Genomic DNA, 16,114 nt, shown 5'->3' with positions numbered 1-16,114 from the left:
GGTCCTTTCAGGTCTTCTCGGTATAAATAAGTGCCCTCGCAAACCAATCAACAAAATATCAAACTATAGGTTGTTGGCAGTTGAAGGGTGAGGACGTTAGAAAACTGAGCAGGAGTGCTCGGAAAGGAAGAATAGCGGACCACTATGACAGCGAAAGTAGTTCCGACCAGTGGTCCGGTTAAGTACAATCTTACCTCTAGATCTAATCTACATAATGGAATATTAGTCTAGAAACTTGAGGCAGCATTGCGCGGCCTTGTCTAAGGGCAGTGTATGGGCAAGCGAACCGCATCTGATCCTTGCCAAGCCAAGCAAGGCCAACAGCAGACACACCTCTCCTCCGCCTCCGTTAAGGTTCATCGCCATAGCCCAATGCAATGTATTTTTACATCACTGTACTCAAAAATTTGTAAATTTCTCCAAATACACAGGAGGTTTAACCTAAAGCAGAAGACGAAAAGAAGAGAATAGACAGAAAAGAACATGCGATGACAAATTCTACTCAAAGACGAGACACTCAGAGCTACTTTCATTTTCAGGGGTGTACAATTGAATCAACACAAAACTCCCATTTTGCTTAGCTAGTTCAATTTGTGATGGCCAACGTAAAACACAGCTTATAAATATAGATTCTGACACAAAATCAAAGACGGATGACAGCGAAAAGCAATGAATTTAAAAAAGATTTGGTACGATACCATTGTTGTGGTGTTCAACAACGGGAACAAGCGGAAAAGGACGGATATCCGGAAAATAATTGTGATAACGGGCTAAATGTGGGCAGAATCTTGACTTTTCAAATTCATGGAGAAGACATTAAAATGAATAATTCATAATAAAACATTTAAGAAATTGTATTTTAATTAGGATGAAAAAATATTTAAGCTGCAAAATATTTTGGGCTAATGATGAAAACAAAGGTGAGCTTTCAGTATCTGCGGCCCTAATAGCTTAGAAACTTAGAACCTGTTATATATTCATACACTAATTGAAACAAGAGATCTGTTTATTATGTTTACCTTATTGCTTGGGTAGAGTCATTAAACCAAATATTATGGTCTTATGCTTTGTAAAAAGATAAATTTAAATCTAGTATTAAATATAAGCGCAATTTTTTACATTTGCACTATATTATATCGGATTGTTATTAAGCGTCTTTTGCGGTGAAGAGGCCGAGAGCTGTGAAACGCGGAGGGTCTTGAGGCTGAGCGAAAGCGACAGAGACTCAGGAAACATAACATAATTTATGGAGGCATTTTACTTGTCATCTAAATCTACTTTTTAGAGGGATACAGGCATCTCCATATGTACTTATGGTATGGAAAGGATTTTTTGAAGTTTATGCTACCAAAAGTTCTCTAAATACAAAGATTCTGACAGCCATGCAAAATAATTATAACAAGAAGAAAAAGTCCAATAACATTACATTGATGTTATTATAAACTAACATCAACATGTACTAGGCCTCGTGCAGTGGTCTCTTTTTGTTACACATTTCAAATTTGATAAAACTCGATGAAGAGGGGTCTAAATGTCAAAGAACTCATAGTAACATAGTTGAGTTCTGGTCACCTCTTGTTTATCAGCCTCTTATAACTCTGACATTCCCAAAATGGTTTGACCAAAACATTCTCTTGTACTTGTATACTTAGATCTAAATATTTAATTGGAGTAGACTTATTGATCTGGAGAAGGAATCTTCTTCAAGCCCCTTAAGGCGTCCTGACTTACATTTACATATATTTATCTACCAGTCATGAATAGTACTTTACTTATAAATTGTCACTGCTTTTGCGAAACCGGTTCTTCTGGATTTTTAGACGCTAACAGGATTGCTGACCACTCCAGCATTCCATGCAGCATGTAGCCTATCTTTTCTTTGGCATCATGCCTTGATTTAGTCATGCTTGTGAGATATGTACAGTTCCTGGCCCATTTGTGTGGCTATGAAAGTTGGCTTCCCCTCGACAGTGATTTCATTTAAGCTGAGTCTCATCTTTAATCCAGCGATCATAAGCAACCTTGTGATGTAGTTTTTCATTAGCACTGCTCAGCTGGGCAGTTTTTATAGATAGCCCTCCCAACTTGCCCACAGAAAAATAGAAGATTATTATTGTATTCTTCCTTGCTTTGACCTTAGTTCTATGATCATATATATGACTTCTTGAGGATCCAACAAGAATATAAAATTGCTTGAATCGATATCTGATATCCAAATAATTACCGGTAAAAAAGCACCTAGAATTTGGAGGAGAAATATCGACTAACTGATGATTGACAGGAAAAAGGAGCAAATCACATCAGAGTAGGCTACTGCCAGACACCCTTTAACTTTAAGCATTGATAATATGCTGAGCAAAAATTATGTACTTTAAGCCTACTTGGAAGAGATCTCTTCCACAAGACTACCCAAAACACAATTTCTAATGCAGTCCCCACATTGTTTGCTACAATATGGAGCCAAAATTATTTGTGCTACCCCTAAACGTTAAACTAAAAATGGAGAAAGGAAATGGCTTGAATTGTTTTTAATAGGTAGCGTAAACACGGCCTCGCGGGCACTCGCGGCCTTCCGACCGCGTGGTATCGGTAAAAACGGGTTAATTCCGATCGCTGTTTCTTTTCTCTTTCGCTATAAAACACCAAGTGCCATGCACCTTCTAAAAGTTCAGTTTTTCCTCGTTACAATGGTGTAAGTTGTTTTTATGTCCGATTAGTAGGAGCTGGAGAATCGCCGATGAAAGCGAAGCCCCTCGCGGTCGGAATGCGTGTTCGGCCGGTTTAAAAATTGACTCGGGTGCATTCAAATGCTTCGCGGAACGAGGAATGATTAAATACCGTCTTTTCATTAGGGGAAAACTGTAGAGCTTTAAACAGGCTTTCCCGTGGTATGTGTTTTGCCTTTGGCTTCTAAATAGAAAGCTTTTAAAAATACTGTCAAAATGTTTAAAGGTCACTTTTTACCCATAATATGTAAAATAGCGGCTTAAAAAATATATCTAATATTTAAAAGATCAGCTTATTTTCTATTAGAATAAAGTAATCAACTTGGAATTATTTTTCATCAATCCTTCCGCGAGACTCAGAAAGCATGTGACCCCGCACGCGGGGTACACTACAGTATAGAGCCGACTCTCTCGCCGCGGGGCGCGGTGCGGCGCCGGCGGGGTCAACGCTCGGTGTTTTTGTCGAAATAACGACAGATCATCGTGTTTGAAGTAATAAAATACAAATTTGTAATGATCTCACAGTCTTGAAAAAAATTAGGCTCCATATATTTGTTATAGTAATTGTACTCTGTTAATGTGGAGATGTTTAGTCTCTCGGTACTCTTTTATTGTCTGTCAAACATGGGGTTGCAGCCAGTGACTGACTTTAACAAATTTGGTCAAATTTTAAACAACTACCATTTTCTTAAAAATTGACTGAGAAGTTAAAGAATGGTACCAAAATGCTCAGTGGATATAGGCCTTTCAAATGGAACTGATAAATTTGGCATACAATTACTTTGAAAATTTAGTTTCTGGTACCTATTTTTAGATAGAGTATGTCAGTTTCAATATTTATGTCTAACATTTTTATGGTTTTTGACTTCTCTATGTTGTTGGCAAGGCAACAGCTGAGGTGGGCTCGTTTGCTTCTTCATGGTGCTCCTGACCACCCACACTATGCCCAACACAGGTGTTTTTTGACAGAGATTCATGGCACATTAATTCACTTAATGAAATAGGCATAAAGGCAAAGGCCCCCAAAGAACCTGCATACATTTTTTATATGAGTATACTTTTTGCTTTCCACCCGTATATTTTACATATAATGTAGTCTAGATGGATAACTCAGACGTATCAGGGATTGAGAAATGTGCTCAACACTATAATTCGGCTGCCATTGTGAAAAGTATCCAATATCGATACAAAGAGGAAGGATGGATAGTGCATTCTCCTTGTTCGATGTTAAAAGTTGTTGATGGCCCTTCAACGAAAATGCAAACCCTCTAATGTCGGATCACAATCAAGATGATGTAACAAACATTAGACAAGACACTAGACACTGCATGCCACCTACCCCTCTTGTGTAAGTTAAATTCCATCTGTGTAATGGCATTCCTATCCATACCTTCTAGTTCAAACAACCACACGCACATGCACACAACACAAACTCACGCACCGTACAGCCCATTTAGTAGCAAAGAAATTCTAATGACTTACGCGCACTGGTAATGTGCGATGATAATGTGTCACAATACCAGCAGTGCGTGGTCGAATCATGTAGCTTGATACTCTCTATATTGATAGGTGTGTTGTTTTCCACTGTGCACGCAAGACAATTTGAATTTGAGACAGTTGTGGTTGTAGGAACAATCAGATGAGCTGTTCAACGAATCGATGTGCACTTTCGAGAAAACAGGGTGTTGCCCGTACAAAGAAAATATAGCAGTTCAGTCAGGGAATAGCATATTGTACAAGCTATTCCTGATATCGTATTTTGTGTGTTTGTATTTAACTGTGCACTCATCAATATAATGAATTCAAAGAAACTGGCATTTTTCTGGCCGTTGGGCAATTTTAAAAAAATTGTCTTTTTTGGCTCAACACCTTTAATGTCCAGTAAAAAACTCGTTTCAGTGTGGAATTTACTGGAAAACGTTTATCTAAGGCAAAAAAATGTACATTTGTAGTTTGCAAGAACACTCAAGCTTTGGATATCATCAAACTTTGGGGGCCATTTTCTCACAAAGTTTACCTCTATCACCAGATGACCCCCGCCTGATTGAATCGTAAATTTCTCGATTTTTGTTCAAAACAGATGCATGGGTATTTTCTACATCAAATCCCTGATAAATAATCAAGCTTTAAGACATACTGATAACTCCATATGCCCAAAAATTGACGAACGCCTGAATACGCGTCTTGACACATTTGCCTGCATACTTGAGGCCATGACCATTATGTTTTATTAGCAACAGGACTAAGTGTAACTGAACTGTTCCACAAGTATGTTATGCATACATCGTCTGCAGCACTGGAGAGTGTTCTGAAATAAGAGTGTTTATTTAAATGCAATTTCCTATCCCCCCCCCCATTCCCCAACTTGTTCACCTCTCACAGACTGACCAGTTACACAGCAGGACATCTTCAGTGCCTGTTCTGCTGCATTTTAGGAGGCTGAGTTGAGAAAGGTCACTGCATGATGGCTGGGGAGGACTACCACTATGGGGAAGACGATGACTATGGAATTGTGAGTTTGCATTTATTTTTGACACGCTGCAGAACATTATAAGGTGTACTAAGAATTTAAAGGAATATAAGTTTTCCTCCCAAATATTTTTGTGCATTTTTAGAAACCATAAAAGCTGCTACCATTATATAATCAAAATAAAATAGAACTGATTTTGTAAACATTCACTTTGCAACATTTACGAGGAGCTAAAATTAGTTTGAACTCCTTAAAAAGAACATAGTTATCAATGCTTTGTGAAGGGGACTTTGTGGTCTAGAGGTACAGTGTTCGCCTCTCAGTCAAAAGATCAAATCCAGCCAGCGAAGAAAAAGTTTTTCTTCTCTGAAATGTTCTTCTTTGCCCTCCTTTCCTGTTCTCTAGTCCTGTTCCGTCATGTTTTCCTCACCACTTTCTCCCCCTCTTCCCCACCCCCAACCTCTGTGCTTCTCTCTTCATTACTCTTGACTCTCTTTACTGCTATACCCAGCTCCTTCTTACTGTTGACTTTCAGCCTCACCTCTGATCTTAGGGTAGGAAAGGTCTAACCTCTAGTCTTCTCAGATAAGGGCGAAAAAATCTTGGAGGTCCTGTGTGCTAGTTGTGTGTGTTAAAGATCCCTTGTGACTTGTAATTTTCTTTATTATTGCATTTTGTAAAATTGTACTCATACTCTTTTTAAAAATTTTTTTATTTTTCCCCCCAGAACCCATATGAAAGTTTTATGAAAAAGCATCTCCAGCATTATGGCTATTACACAGGTAAGGTTTTCAACCATACATTGTGTATGTGTGTGTGTGTGTGTGTGTATGTGTGTGTGTGTGTGCGTGCACGTGTGTGTGTGTGTTCATGCGTGCGTGCTTGTGTGCATACATGTGTGCATGCATGCGTGCGTGTGTGTATTTTTTTCTGTCCAGGCCCTGTCTATAATTTTGTCTTTCCTAGGGTTTTTTTCTTTCAATATTTGACATTTGCTATTTTTGTTTTGCTGCTCCTCACTCACTGTCTTTTTTTGGGGGATGAAATTCCTGGTGGTATATTTTCTCCCTCAATGCTTACTTTTTTCTAACTGGAATAGTGAGATGGTGGAAGTTACGGGACTTTAGTTCCAAAACAGGCCTTGTCATAAACAACTGAACATTACTCGTCTTGATTTCGTACCTTCACTAGTATTTTCAAGAGCTGAAATCATACTACAGCAAATATGCAATGTTACAGTGACAGAGACAGTTGCATTTGTAATACAGTCGAACCTGCCATGATGGCCGCCTATTATAAGACGGTCACCTCTATAAGACGGCCACCTGTACAAACGGCCACTTTCAATTCCCCCCCATGCATTCTTTTCTATATAATATATAATTTCACTGTGTGAAACGGCCACCTGTCAAACGCGGCCATGGCCACCATATTTTAACACACAACCACTATCACACCAAACAATAACACCTGTCTCAGACGGCCACCTTAGTGAGTTCATTACATTTTGTAATAAATTATGCTTTGGCCCCTGGCATTGAGGGAGAGCTGTCATCTGTAACAAAGTAACAATGGATGTCAACATGAACTTGTGACTGAAGCGTCACGCATTCTCTGAGTGGTGGTGACCCATGTGTTTGTTGTAACATGGCATTCGGTCTTACTCGTCTGACACTTTCGTTTTATTGTCACCATTGCACAAAATCAGCAACAAAATAAATAACAACAGCAACAATATGGCTACCTTCGGTTAGGACCTCAGAAGGGAATCGTTTGTTTTCTTCATCTTGATCAGTCCTGCCTAAGACGGCCACCTGTCTTATACCCCACTTTTCTCCTTGACAATAGGTGGCCGTCTTACACAGGTTCGACTGTAGTAGGAAGCAGATAGCAATGTTCTCTTTTATAATTCTTATTGCCTCTGGTGAACACTTTTTTCTTTTCTTTTTTACTTTCCTTAACCTTTTTAAACCAATGCTTCATTCTGCATCTCTGACCTGGTTTTTTTCATGTAAAACAATAGCTTAATGAATTGATTAGTTATTTGACAAAGGAGAGTTTGTACTCTTCCCTTTTTTTCTCCGTCCCTCCCAGTGTTCATTTACTGTGGTCTCCTTAGTTTTATTTTCAATTGCTTGACATCATGGTCAAATCAGTCGTTCATCAATATTATTAAATTGAAGAAAACCATTTTCGCCAGCTCAGCAAATTAAAAAAAAATTTTTGTTTCGAGCTCTACACATTTTTTTCTCCATCTAAAAATATATTCCTGCTTGGATTTTACTGAAAAACATTATCAAAGGCATAAAAAAATATAAATTTTCAGTTTCCAAGGACATACTCACTGAACTTCGGCGACCATTTTCTCATTAATTTTACCTCTGATACCAGGCGACACCCACATCCTTCAGTCACAACTCTTTGGACTGCTGCTCAAGATGGTGGGTATTTTTTTCATCAAAATTAAGACAGATGAAATACCTTTTTAGATGATACCAATAATTTCAAATGCCCCAAAATTACTAAACGCCTGATTCTAGTGGGTAGTTGATGGGTGCTCTGCTCCTTCTTTCCTGTAAAAGATCTATCGTCTATCTCCCCTCCTTCTTTTTTGTGTTTGTTACTCTCTTGTAACACCTCTAATCTTCGGCACTTTTATGACCTTATTGTGTTGCAAGTGGTGTAAAACTCTTACTAAAACTAAACCTGATTCCATTGTGTTCTGGCACAATATATATATATTTGTTCTGATCCTCCATTCCACTTGGTAGAAGTGAATGCTTGTGTTGCTAAATGGCTTTTAAAAAACCCAAAACATTTACGTATGAAACATGGATGAGTGAAAGGAATTAGGGACTTACCGTGATGCGAATCTGTTTAGAACATATTCAAGTCTCTGCAAGTTAATTTTTTCCTACTTTATAATAGTGACAAAGAAAAGATAGACTCAAATAGTGTATGCTTTAAAATTCCATTATCATAGAAAGAAAGTAAAGACATGTGGCAGTTGCTTAATGAAGCGCAGTTGCCCTAAATTAGTTACGAATATAGAAACAATCTCATGAGATAAAGTGTTTAACCAGCTGAGGAATATATTACCACTAAAAGGTTGATGCTGGTTTTGATTGATTGGTTACATTCAGATCTTTTCTTTGTGAGAGGGGTTGTTATAGTACACCATGAAATCACAAGGATTATTTACAATTTTGTTCTTACACAAGGGACCTTTTGAGGATTTTTCTTGAATACTTTTGTGAGAATAGAAGGCAGTTAATCAGCTGTGATCTAAGCTCATGCTAATCTGGCTTAGAGTGGGAACTGGGGCCAGGCTGACCGTTATTGTTTCTTCAGTGCTGACAGGAATTACAATCAGTTACAGGATCTCTGCTCGGCCAAGCTAGCTACTTTAGAGACAGAGGGAGACAGTAGAGTTTTGAGACTTTGTTTAGCTTTTAAAACATCAGTTGTTTTTTTTTCTATAAATGGAATTTCTGTTTTAAACAGAATTTCTTAAAGAAAATTTGCTCCTTTAGTTTATTACCTATAATATATTTGAGTTTGGCCAGTGATTCAAAAACGGTTTGTAGTTGGTTTCTATTTGTGGAAGAACTTGGGAATTTTTCGTGTTTTGTTTCTTGTGCTTTGGTGTGTAGATGTACGGTAGATATTCAGGCAGGTTTTCTGCTCCAAAAAGGATTAAAAAGGTGAATAATCCTGGGTTCACAATGACTAATCGTTCTTATCATCGAGCTTCTGAAGGGAGTATATGGCTGGATATAGACTTGTCTTTTCGGGAATCTCACAGAACTCTGTGGGAAGAGGTTGAAGAAGGTAAGAATTTAATACGAATACATCTCTGGGAAACTGCAAGTTTACAATCTCAATATAATAAAAAAGGTTAAAATTATTAATGAGGTCTATGTTTGTTAAAATTTTTCAATCTTTTTAACCCAGTTATGTGTAATATACATTTTTTCTTCTTCATCTGTCCATCGATGTCAATGACTACTAAAGCAGTGGGTGGTTGGCGGGTGCTCTGGTGTGGTTTGCTTCTTCTTTAATCCTATCAAACATCTATTGTCTTTATCTCCCCTTCTTCTTTTTTGTGTTTGTCACTCTCTTGTAACCCCTCTAATCTTCGACACTCATATAGCGTTATTGTGTTGCAAGTGGCGTAAAACTCTTACTAAAACTAAATCTGACTAAAGCAGTATTAATGATACGCCTTTGCCTGGGAGGTAAACATAGAGGAAGTACATTTTGCTCGAGTACTACTTCCGTCCCTTCAGTCTTGACTTTCTCGATATGCTCCAAATGATAAAATTAATCATGTCAATAGGTTTGGAATCAAGAAAAGTGTAAGGATGTGTCTTACTCTTTACAGGTATGATAGGGACAATGATAATATATGATTATTTTCGGAGACTTCTCCAAGGGGGGCTCTTGTGGTCTGGACGTTATGGTGTTCGCCTGTCATTCAATAGGTTCTGTGTTCGGATTCTGACAGCGACAGAACATTTTCTTCTCTAAAATGTTCCCCTTTCACCTCCTTTCCTACTCTCTAACCATGTTCTGTTGTCTGCCCCCTCCCCCCTCCCCTTTGCTTCCTCTTCTGGGCTCATGACTCTTTCTGCTGTCTTTCTACTGCTACTCCTTGGCTCTTTTTACTACTGTCTTTCAGCCACACCCCTGATCTTATGGTAGGAAAGATCTAATATCTAGCCTTCTCGGATAAGGGCGAAAAATCTCGGAGGTTCCATGTGCAAGTTGTGCACATTAAAGATCCACTGGTGGTTCTCAATCAATAAGCGTAGGCTTTAGCTGCCGCCCTTGCAAAATTCAAAATGCCTACCAAACTGAAAATGTTTATTTGTCCCGCGCACTCATATGACCTCATGCAGTCGCAAGAGTCGTCAAACACTTACAAAAACTAAAAAAAACCCTCATCTTCAATATGTGCTCTTTTGGAACAGAGTTGGTCGATAGTTACATTGTAATGCCCTTTCTTTTAGCTGCGGAGGTTCAAATCTCATTCTCAGACCAGAGCGATGTGCATAGTAGTTTTCTCTACTCCTAGTGGTGTTGGCTCATTGTAATGTGGACTGCTTTTTGCTTTTACTTTTTTCCAAGAAAATCCCAACCTGGAATTTTTGCTTGTACAATGTCTATGTCTTTTTAGAAGTTGTTATATAAAAGAGACTTTTAATTTATTTTAAGAACAGGGTGGGGGTGAGGGGGGATAGAAATTTACTTTTATTTAAAAAAACAACGAACCCATGCAAGATTCCTCTTTAACCCTCTCCGTACATCGTTTTTTACTCTCGTTTCTCTACGACGTGGGGAACTCTGTGCCACCACTTTCTAAGAGGAAATTTACTTGTCAATTCAATCCATACACTTTGCATAGTAGTCTGTCCAAATGATTTTTTGAGAAAAACTGAAAGTTTCAAAGAGATCTTCGTTCTCGAAGCATTCTACTCAAATATGAGGAATACAACCCCGGGGGTACAAAATGACCCCAGGGCATACGGATAGGGTTAAGTGAAGGCACGTTTGATTACCTTCTTTTTTTTTTTTCCTTCTTTTTCAGGGAAGAACCAGAACTACAAGAACCAGTTCCAGCAATACGCAGAGTGGGAGAAGAACTACGCCTACAACCTGAGCAGCAGCAGCGACGACTCTGCCTCCGACTCGGACGAAGATGATAAGAACGCAGGTAAACTATAGGCCTACTAAACACTGCTGATACAGATCTGTTGTTTTGTCGCCTTTTGTGCTATGTGGGAATTTTTTATTTATTTTTTTTTTAATTTTAAAAATGTTTTATTACATTTGCGCTTGAATTTGATCTTTGTTTTTAGTTATTATTATTATTATCGAAGGCTGGGTGTACGACTCTGCTGACAAACACCTTTGTGCAATAAGGCCGTGGGTGGTTAGCGGGTGCTCTGGTGTTTTTGTTTTTTTTTCTTCTTTCCTGTCGAGCATATATCGTCCTTTTCTCCCCTTCTTCTTTTTTGCGTTTGTTACTCTCTTGCTACACCTCTTAATCTTCGGCACGTATATGATCTTATTGTGTTACAAGTGCTGTAAGACACTTACTAAAACCAAAAAAGCAGTTGGGCGCTTGTCGTAGTTTTGCACCCAGCCATAGATTTTTTGTTGTTGTTTTTTATAACATTTATTTTAATCCAACTGCTGTAGTCCTGCTAATTGGTGGTAGAAAACATCTAAAAAATGGCAGTGTATGGTGTTTTGTTTTTTATGGGGGTTTTTGAGTCAGAGTTCAATGTTGTACTAAACGGTGCTATGTGTTTGTGAGTGTTGCTTTGTGTTGTGAAGAGAGAGAGAGTTTAACACTTTGCCATCGCAAGGCTCATATAGTAAAAACCCTTGCCATCAAAGGCAAAGACATTTTGGGGAAAATCCAAAGAAACTGGGTGGTACACATCGCTGATCGGCGAGATGTGACTGCAAAGTTTTAAGTCAAGACTATATTTAGAATGTTGAGTTCACTTTCCTCCGTCTTAGTTTGCAGCATAATTTGCTTTCATTCACAGTGTAGCTGCTGTGAGCGTTATAGTGAATCCTCATCATTTCTTTTCTGTACTCAAACAAACAAAACAAAACAAATTTCCACCGTGGCAACTTTTCTTCTCAATAGCTGTCTTGAAATATAATTCTGCTCAACTGGTAGAAGTAAAATGATATATAAATATATATATATATATATATATATATATATATATATATATATATATATATATATATATATATATATATATGTATGAATTTATCATGAGAAAATAAAATGACCTGCTTTGTATCGAAGAAGACACATACGCTAAATAAATAAGATACGATAAAACGAAGGGATACAGTGAAAGAAAGGAAATTTTCTTTTCAAAATTTACCGTTGTTGGACATACTTTCAAATATCTCTCAAATCATTTCGGTATAATACAAGGATAATATTGGAATAATGCAAATTGTATTGTATTCAATACACATTATTAAAACAAGATTGATCAGCCAAGGGATGATCATTGAGTTACTTTTTCTGAAATCTGTTTCTCACGAATTTTGAAGAATATATCGGATGTTTCGGTGAGAAAAAAAACCCAAAACTATGGATTGCAGCAGTTTAGTATCCGCTGCTGTGGGACGCTTGAGTTGGATTTTTAAAAATTGAATTTGTACAATGGGATTTTTGCTTGTGCATGATGGGATTTGGCCTGTGTCTAATAGCATTGGGAACTTGAATTATAAATATTGAGATATTTACCCATTTTACTTTGTACGTATAGATTGATTATTAATAGTGCGCACTAACTTCTTCATGTTTTGTTGTTTGGTGAAATCAGCGTTGCATATATGACTGTGTTTATCTGTATGGTGTCGGCTGTTCAGAGATTTTATGTGCCTATGTGTAGAAGCTGGGTTTTTTATGTGTTGGTGTATGATTGTGGGCATGCTCGCATGTCCATGGTCCTCTGTATGTGTGTGTACTTACATATGTGTGTGTGTGTGCGCCTCTGTGTGTAATTTGATGCATGTGTGCACAAGATTTACACCAACCTTCCTACCAAATATAGCTTAAAATAAAAGAAAAAATAACAAAGTGTGGTCAGTAGAGGTGTATTGGTGATGTTAGTTTTAGTTTTGTTCTTCGCTGGCTAAAACAGAAAGGATTTTAAAAAGTCTAAAAACGAGAATGATATTATAAAATTGATAAAGAACAATCTGTATCGTATTAGTTTGTTTGCACATTTGGTATGATTTTTTTTTCTTCTTCTTCTTCTTTTCCATTCCGTAAATCATCTGGTTTTATCTTTTTCTTTCTGAGACCATTCTTTCGGTCATGATACTGACTTGCTATGCCAGTTACGATAGAATACTTGAGTTTTCTTTGTGCTACTGTTCAGTTATAATACTTGAGTGTGTAACTATGTTAGTTATGACACATGAGCTCGCTTTGTGTCACTGTGTCAATTATGATACATATGTCTTTTGTGTGTCACTATTTCAAGTATGACTCTTATGTTTTCTCTTTTGTCTTTTGTGTGTCACTATGACCGTTTTATGTAATATTTGAGTTTTCTGTGTGTCGATGTGTCAGTTTTATGTAATATTTGAGTTTTCTGTGTATCGGTGTGTCAGTTTTATGTTATATTTGAGTTTTCTGTGTCGGTGTGTCAGTTTTAGGTAATATTTGAGTTTTCTGTGTGTCACTATGTCAGTTTTATAATATTGAGTTTTCAGCGTGTCAGTTTTATAAAACTTGAGTTTTCTGTGTGTCACTATGTCAGTTTTATGTAATATTTGAGTTTTCTCTGTGTCGTTGTGTCAGTTATAATACTTGAGTTTTCTGTTTGTCACTATGTCTGTTTTATGTAATATTTGAGTTTTCTGTGTGTCGGTGTGTCAGTTTTATAATACTTGAGTTTTCTGTGTGTCGCTGTGTCACTCGTACAGATGGATCGGGGTTAAGCTCTCTGGAAGACATCACGCCCATTGAGCACATTTTAGCTGCTCGCTGTCCCAGTAGCTGTGCCAACGACAAGAGAAAGCCCGGTGCCAACTATAATATATCTTTATATAAAATAGTATCTTTTTTTTTTCTCTCTCTCTTTCTTTCTGCGCATTTTCCCGCAATTTTGTGCTTTTTAAAAAACGTTGAATAAGTCAAGAAAGCAAATCCCCTATCTGGCGTATACCCGGTAAATGTAACTTATAAATAATTTAAAATTATTTTGAGTTTTTTAAAATGTTTTTTTTAGGGGGGGGGGGGGACTTTGAAGGATGGTGCAACAGTTTCTCCCAGGCTATATGGTTTTCATGAATTGGTCATAACATTGCCTGACTTTAAAAAGAAGTAAGACGTGACTCTGGAAGCGGATAGTGCTGAGAAATCGGACAAAAATTATGACAATATAAAGACGAAATTGTCTACGGTAGTCTCCTACTGATTTTTGGCTGCTCTGTTATCTCTGAAAACAGTTTAAGGTAGTACAAATTATGTATTTAGTGCCGTACGCTGACGAATTGCCTTTTTTCTTTTTCACAACAGTTTGGAGTACAATGTAGTCTATGGTTTTCTGTTTTTTTATCCGTTGAGCATAGGGAATGACATTCTCTTCAGTGTGCAAGATCAACAGTTGATGTACTGTTCAAAATAGTTTGAATATTAAGAAGAAAGCCAGAAATCGTTGATTTCTCGAAACTGCTGTGGTTAAGAAAAAGGCGTTTTGTCAGCGTACGGCAGTAAATTAGTTATAGTCCTCGGCGTATTTGAGAGATTGTAAAGTTATGAGGTATAATTGCTAGCCGATTGTATATCAGCTAGTATTATATCGGTATCTGTGGTGTGGCGGTTATAAGGCTCTTCACTGTTGCATGCGAAAGACATGAACTAATTCGATTTGCGAACGAGGAAGCTTTTTCCATTAGGTAGATCTAGTGCTAGGGGTGAATGGAGAACCATGATCGCTGATGTATGTCACAGATCTGACACTTGGTGGTGGTTATGAACATGATGATGGTGGTGATGATGATGATGGTGATGGTGATGGTGATGATGATGATGATGATGATGATGATGATGATGATGATGATGATGATGATGATGACTATGATGATTGCTAGCCAAACGCATCCACACAAGTAGACTGGTGTTCGTGATATTATGGTCAGGAGTCAGGGCCGTATGTGGCTGTTGCTCCCAGAAGGCATGAGTTCGATTCCCGAGTGAGGAAGTATAAAAAAAAGAAATTTTAATCGAGGTTATCTCTGCTAGGATGCCGTATCCCACCAAATCCGCTGGGGCCTGGCTTTGACAGGTGGGACCGAAAGAAACTGTCTGAATTGTTTCGATGGAGGTGTAAGACCTTAAAATTTCCCTATTGCCTAACTCACATCGTGGGTGGTTGGCAGGTGCTCCTGGTGTGGTTTGCTCTTTCTTCCCTATCAAACACCTATCGCCCTCATCTCCAATCCTCCTTTTATGTGTTTGTTACTCTCTTGTTACATGTAACACCTTTAATCTTCGGCACTTCTATGAAATAATTGTGTTGTAAGTGCCATAAAACCCTCAATAAAGCACATAACTAAATCACGCAGATAGGTTGTTTCCGTATAGGATAGTAATTTAAAAAAGTGTAATTGCAGATATTTTACGCCTGTAACTATAACAGCTAAACCGCAGACGCAGGTACGCAGGAGAGGACTGTACTTAAATTAAAAGAAGCTCAGTAGATTATCTTGCTCTTACTTTATAATTTTGTCCTTCCTCTTGTACCATCTAGGGCGTCAAGGGGAGAATTTTAGAGCTTTCTATCTCTGGCGAGCTAGATGGCCTGGCTGGGTGGAATGTTGTGGGTCCTCAGGGTTTCTTTCACACCTTCCTCGATCCAGGTCTTCCTTGTTGGTCTTCCTTGGTCTTCCTCTTGCCTTGTGCCCTCATATTTTTTTGGAAAGAATCAGAGTGGCCTATCTCTTTGTTTTGCGAGCTTGGCAAAGAATAGATGGGAAGGGAACTGAGCGTTTCTTGCTTGAGAAAGATGCGTTATCTGTTATAGCGGTGGTTGTCTTTACCTAAAGACTTCACCATAAGTTAAGGACCACTTGCCAACACTTTGCACGACCTGCACGTGGACGTTCTTGGCTTATTCAGTGGCTTGATGACGCTGCCTCAAGCGGACAATGACAGAGTGTGACACTGCAAGCCTTCTGGCAACTTCTTGGGCTCCAACTCCATCATGCAGCCGCGCCATAGCTCTGGCACGATCAAAGTCTCTCAGCGTTCGTCTTTTTGGGATGTTTATGCTAAACTGGATTTTGCGCAGACGGCGGCTTATATTGCCACCAAAGTGAGCACAGTTCGAGACCCGACGTCTGTTTATGACGTGCACCAGAAATT

At 38.2% G+C, this 16,114-nt stretch overlaps 1 protein-coding gene across 1 annotated transcript in view; it reads left to right on the top strand.

Annotated features, from left to right (window-relative positions):
- Positions 1 to 1,103: 1,103 nt before the first annotated feature.
- The window catches only part of LOC101845583 (cytosolic carboxypeptidase 2), a gene marked incomplete in the record, with an annotated part of 101,844 nt that continues 86,833 nt past the window's right edge, over positions 1,104 to 16,114 (top strand). The window contains 4 exon segments of the mRNA XM_035972958.1: positions 1,104 to 1,316; positions 5,109 to 5,238; positions 5,924 to 5,978; positions 10,787 to 10,912. Coding sequence (XP_035828851.1) covers positions 5,188 to 5,238; positions 5,924 to 5,978; positions 10,787 to 10,912 — 232 coding nt within the window.

This window comes from Aplysia californica, unplaced genomic scaffold (assembly GCF_000002075.1).
Source record: "Aplysia californica isolate F4 #8 unplaced genomic scaffold, AplCal3.0 scaffold00926, whole genome shotgun sequence".
Lineage (NCBI taxonomy): Eukaryota > Metazoa > Mollusca > Gastropoda > Aplysiida > Aplysiidae > Aplysia > Aplysia californica.
Note: the sequence above shows the minus strand (reverse complement) of the source record. Positions and strands in the feature narration are given on the sequence as shown.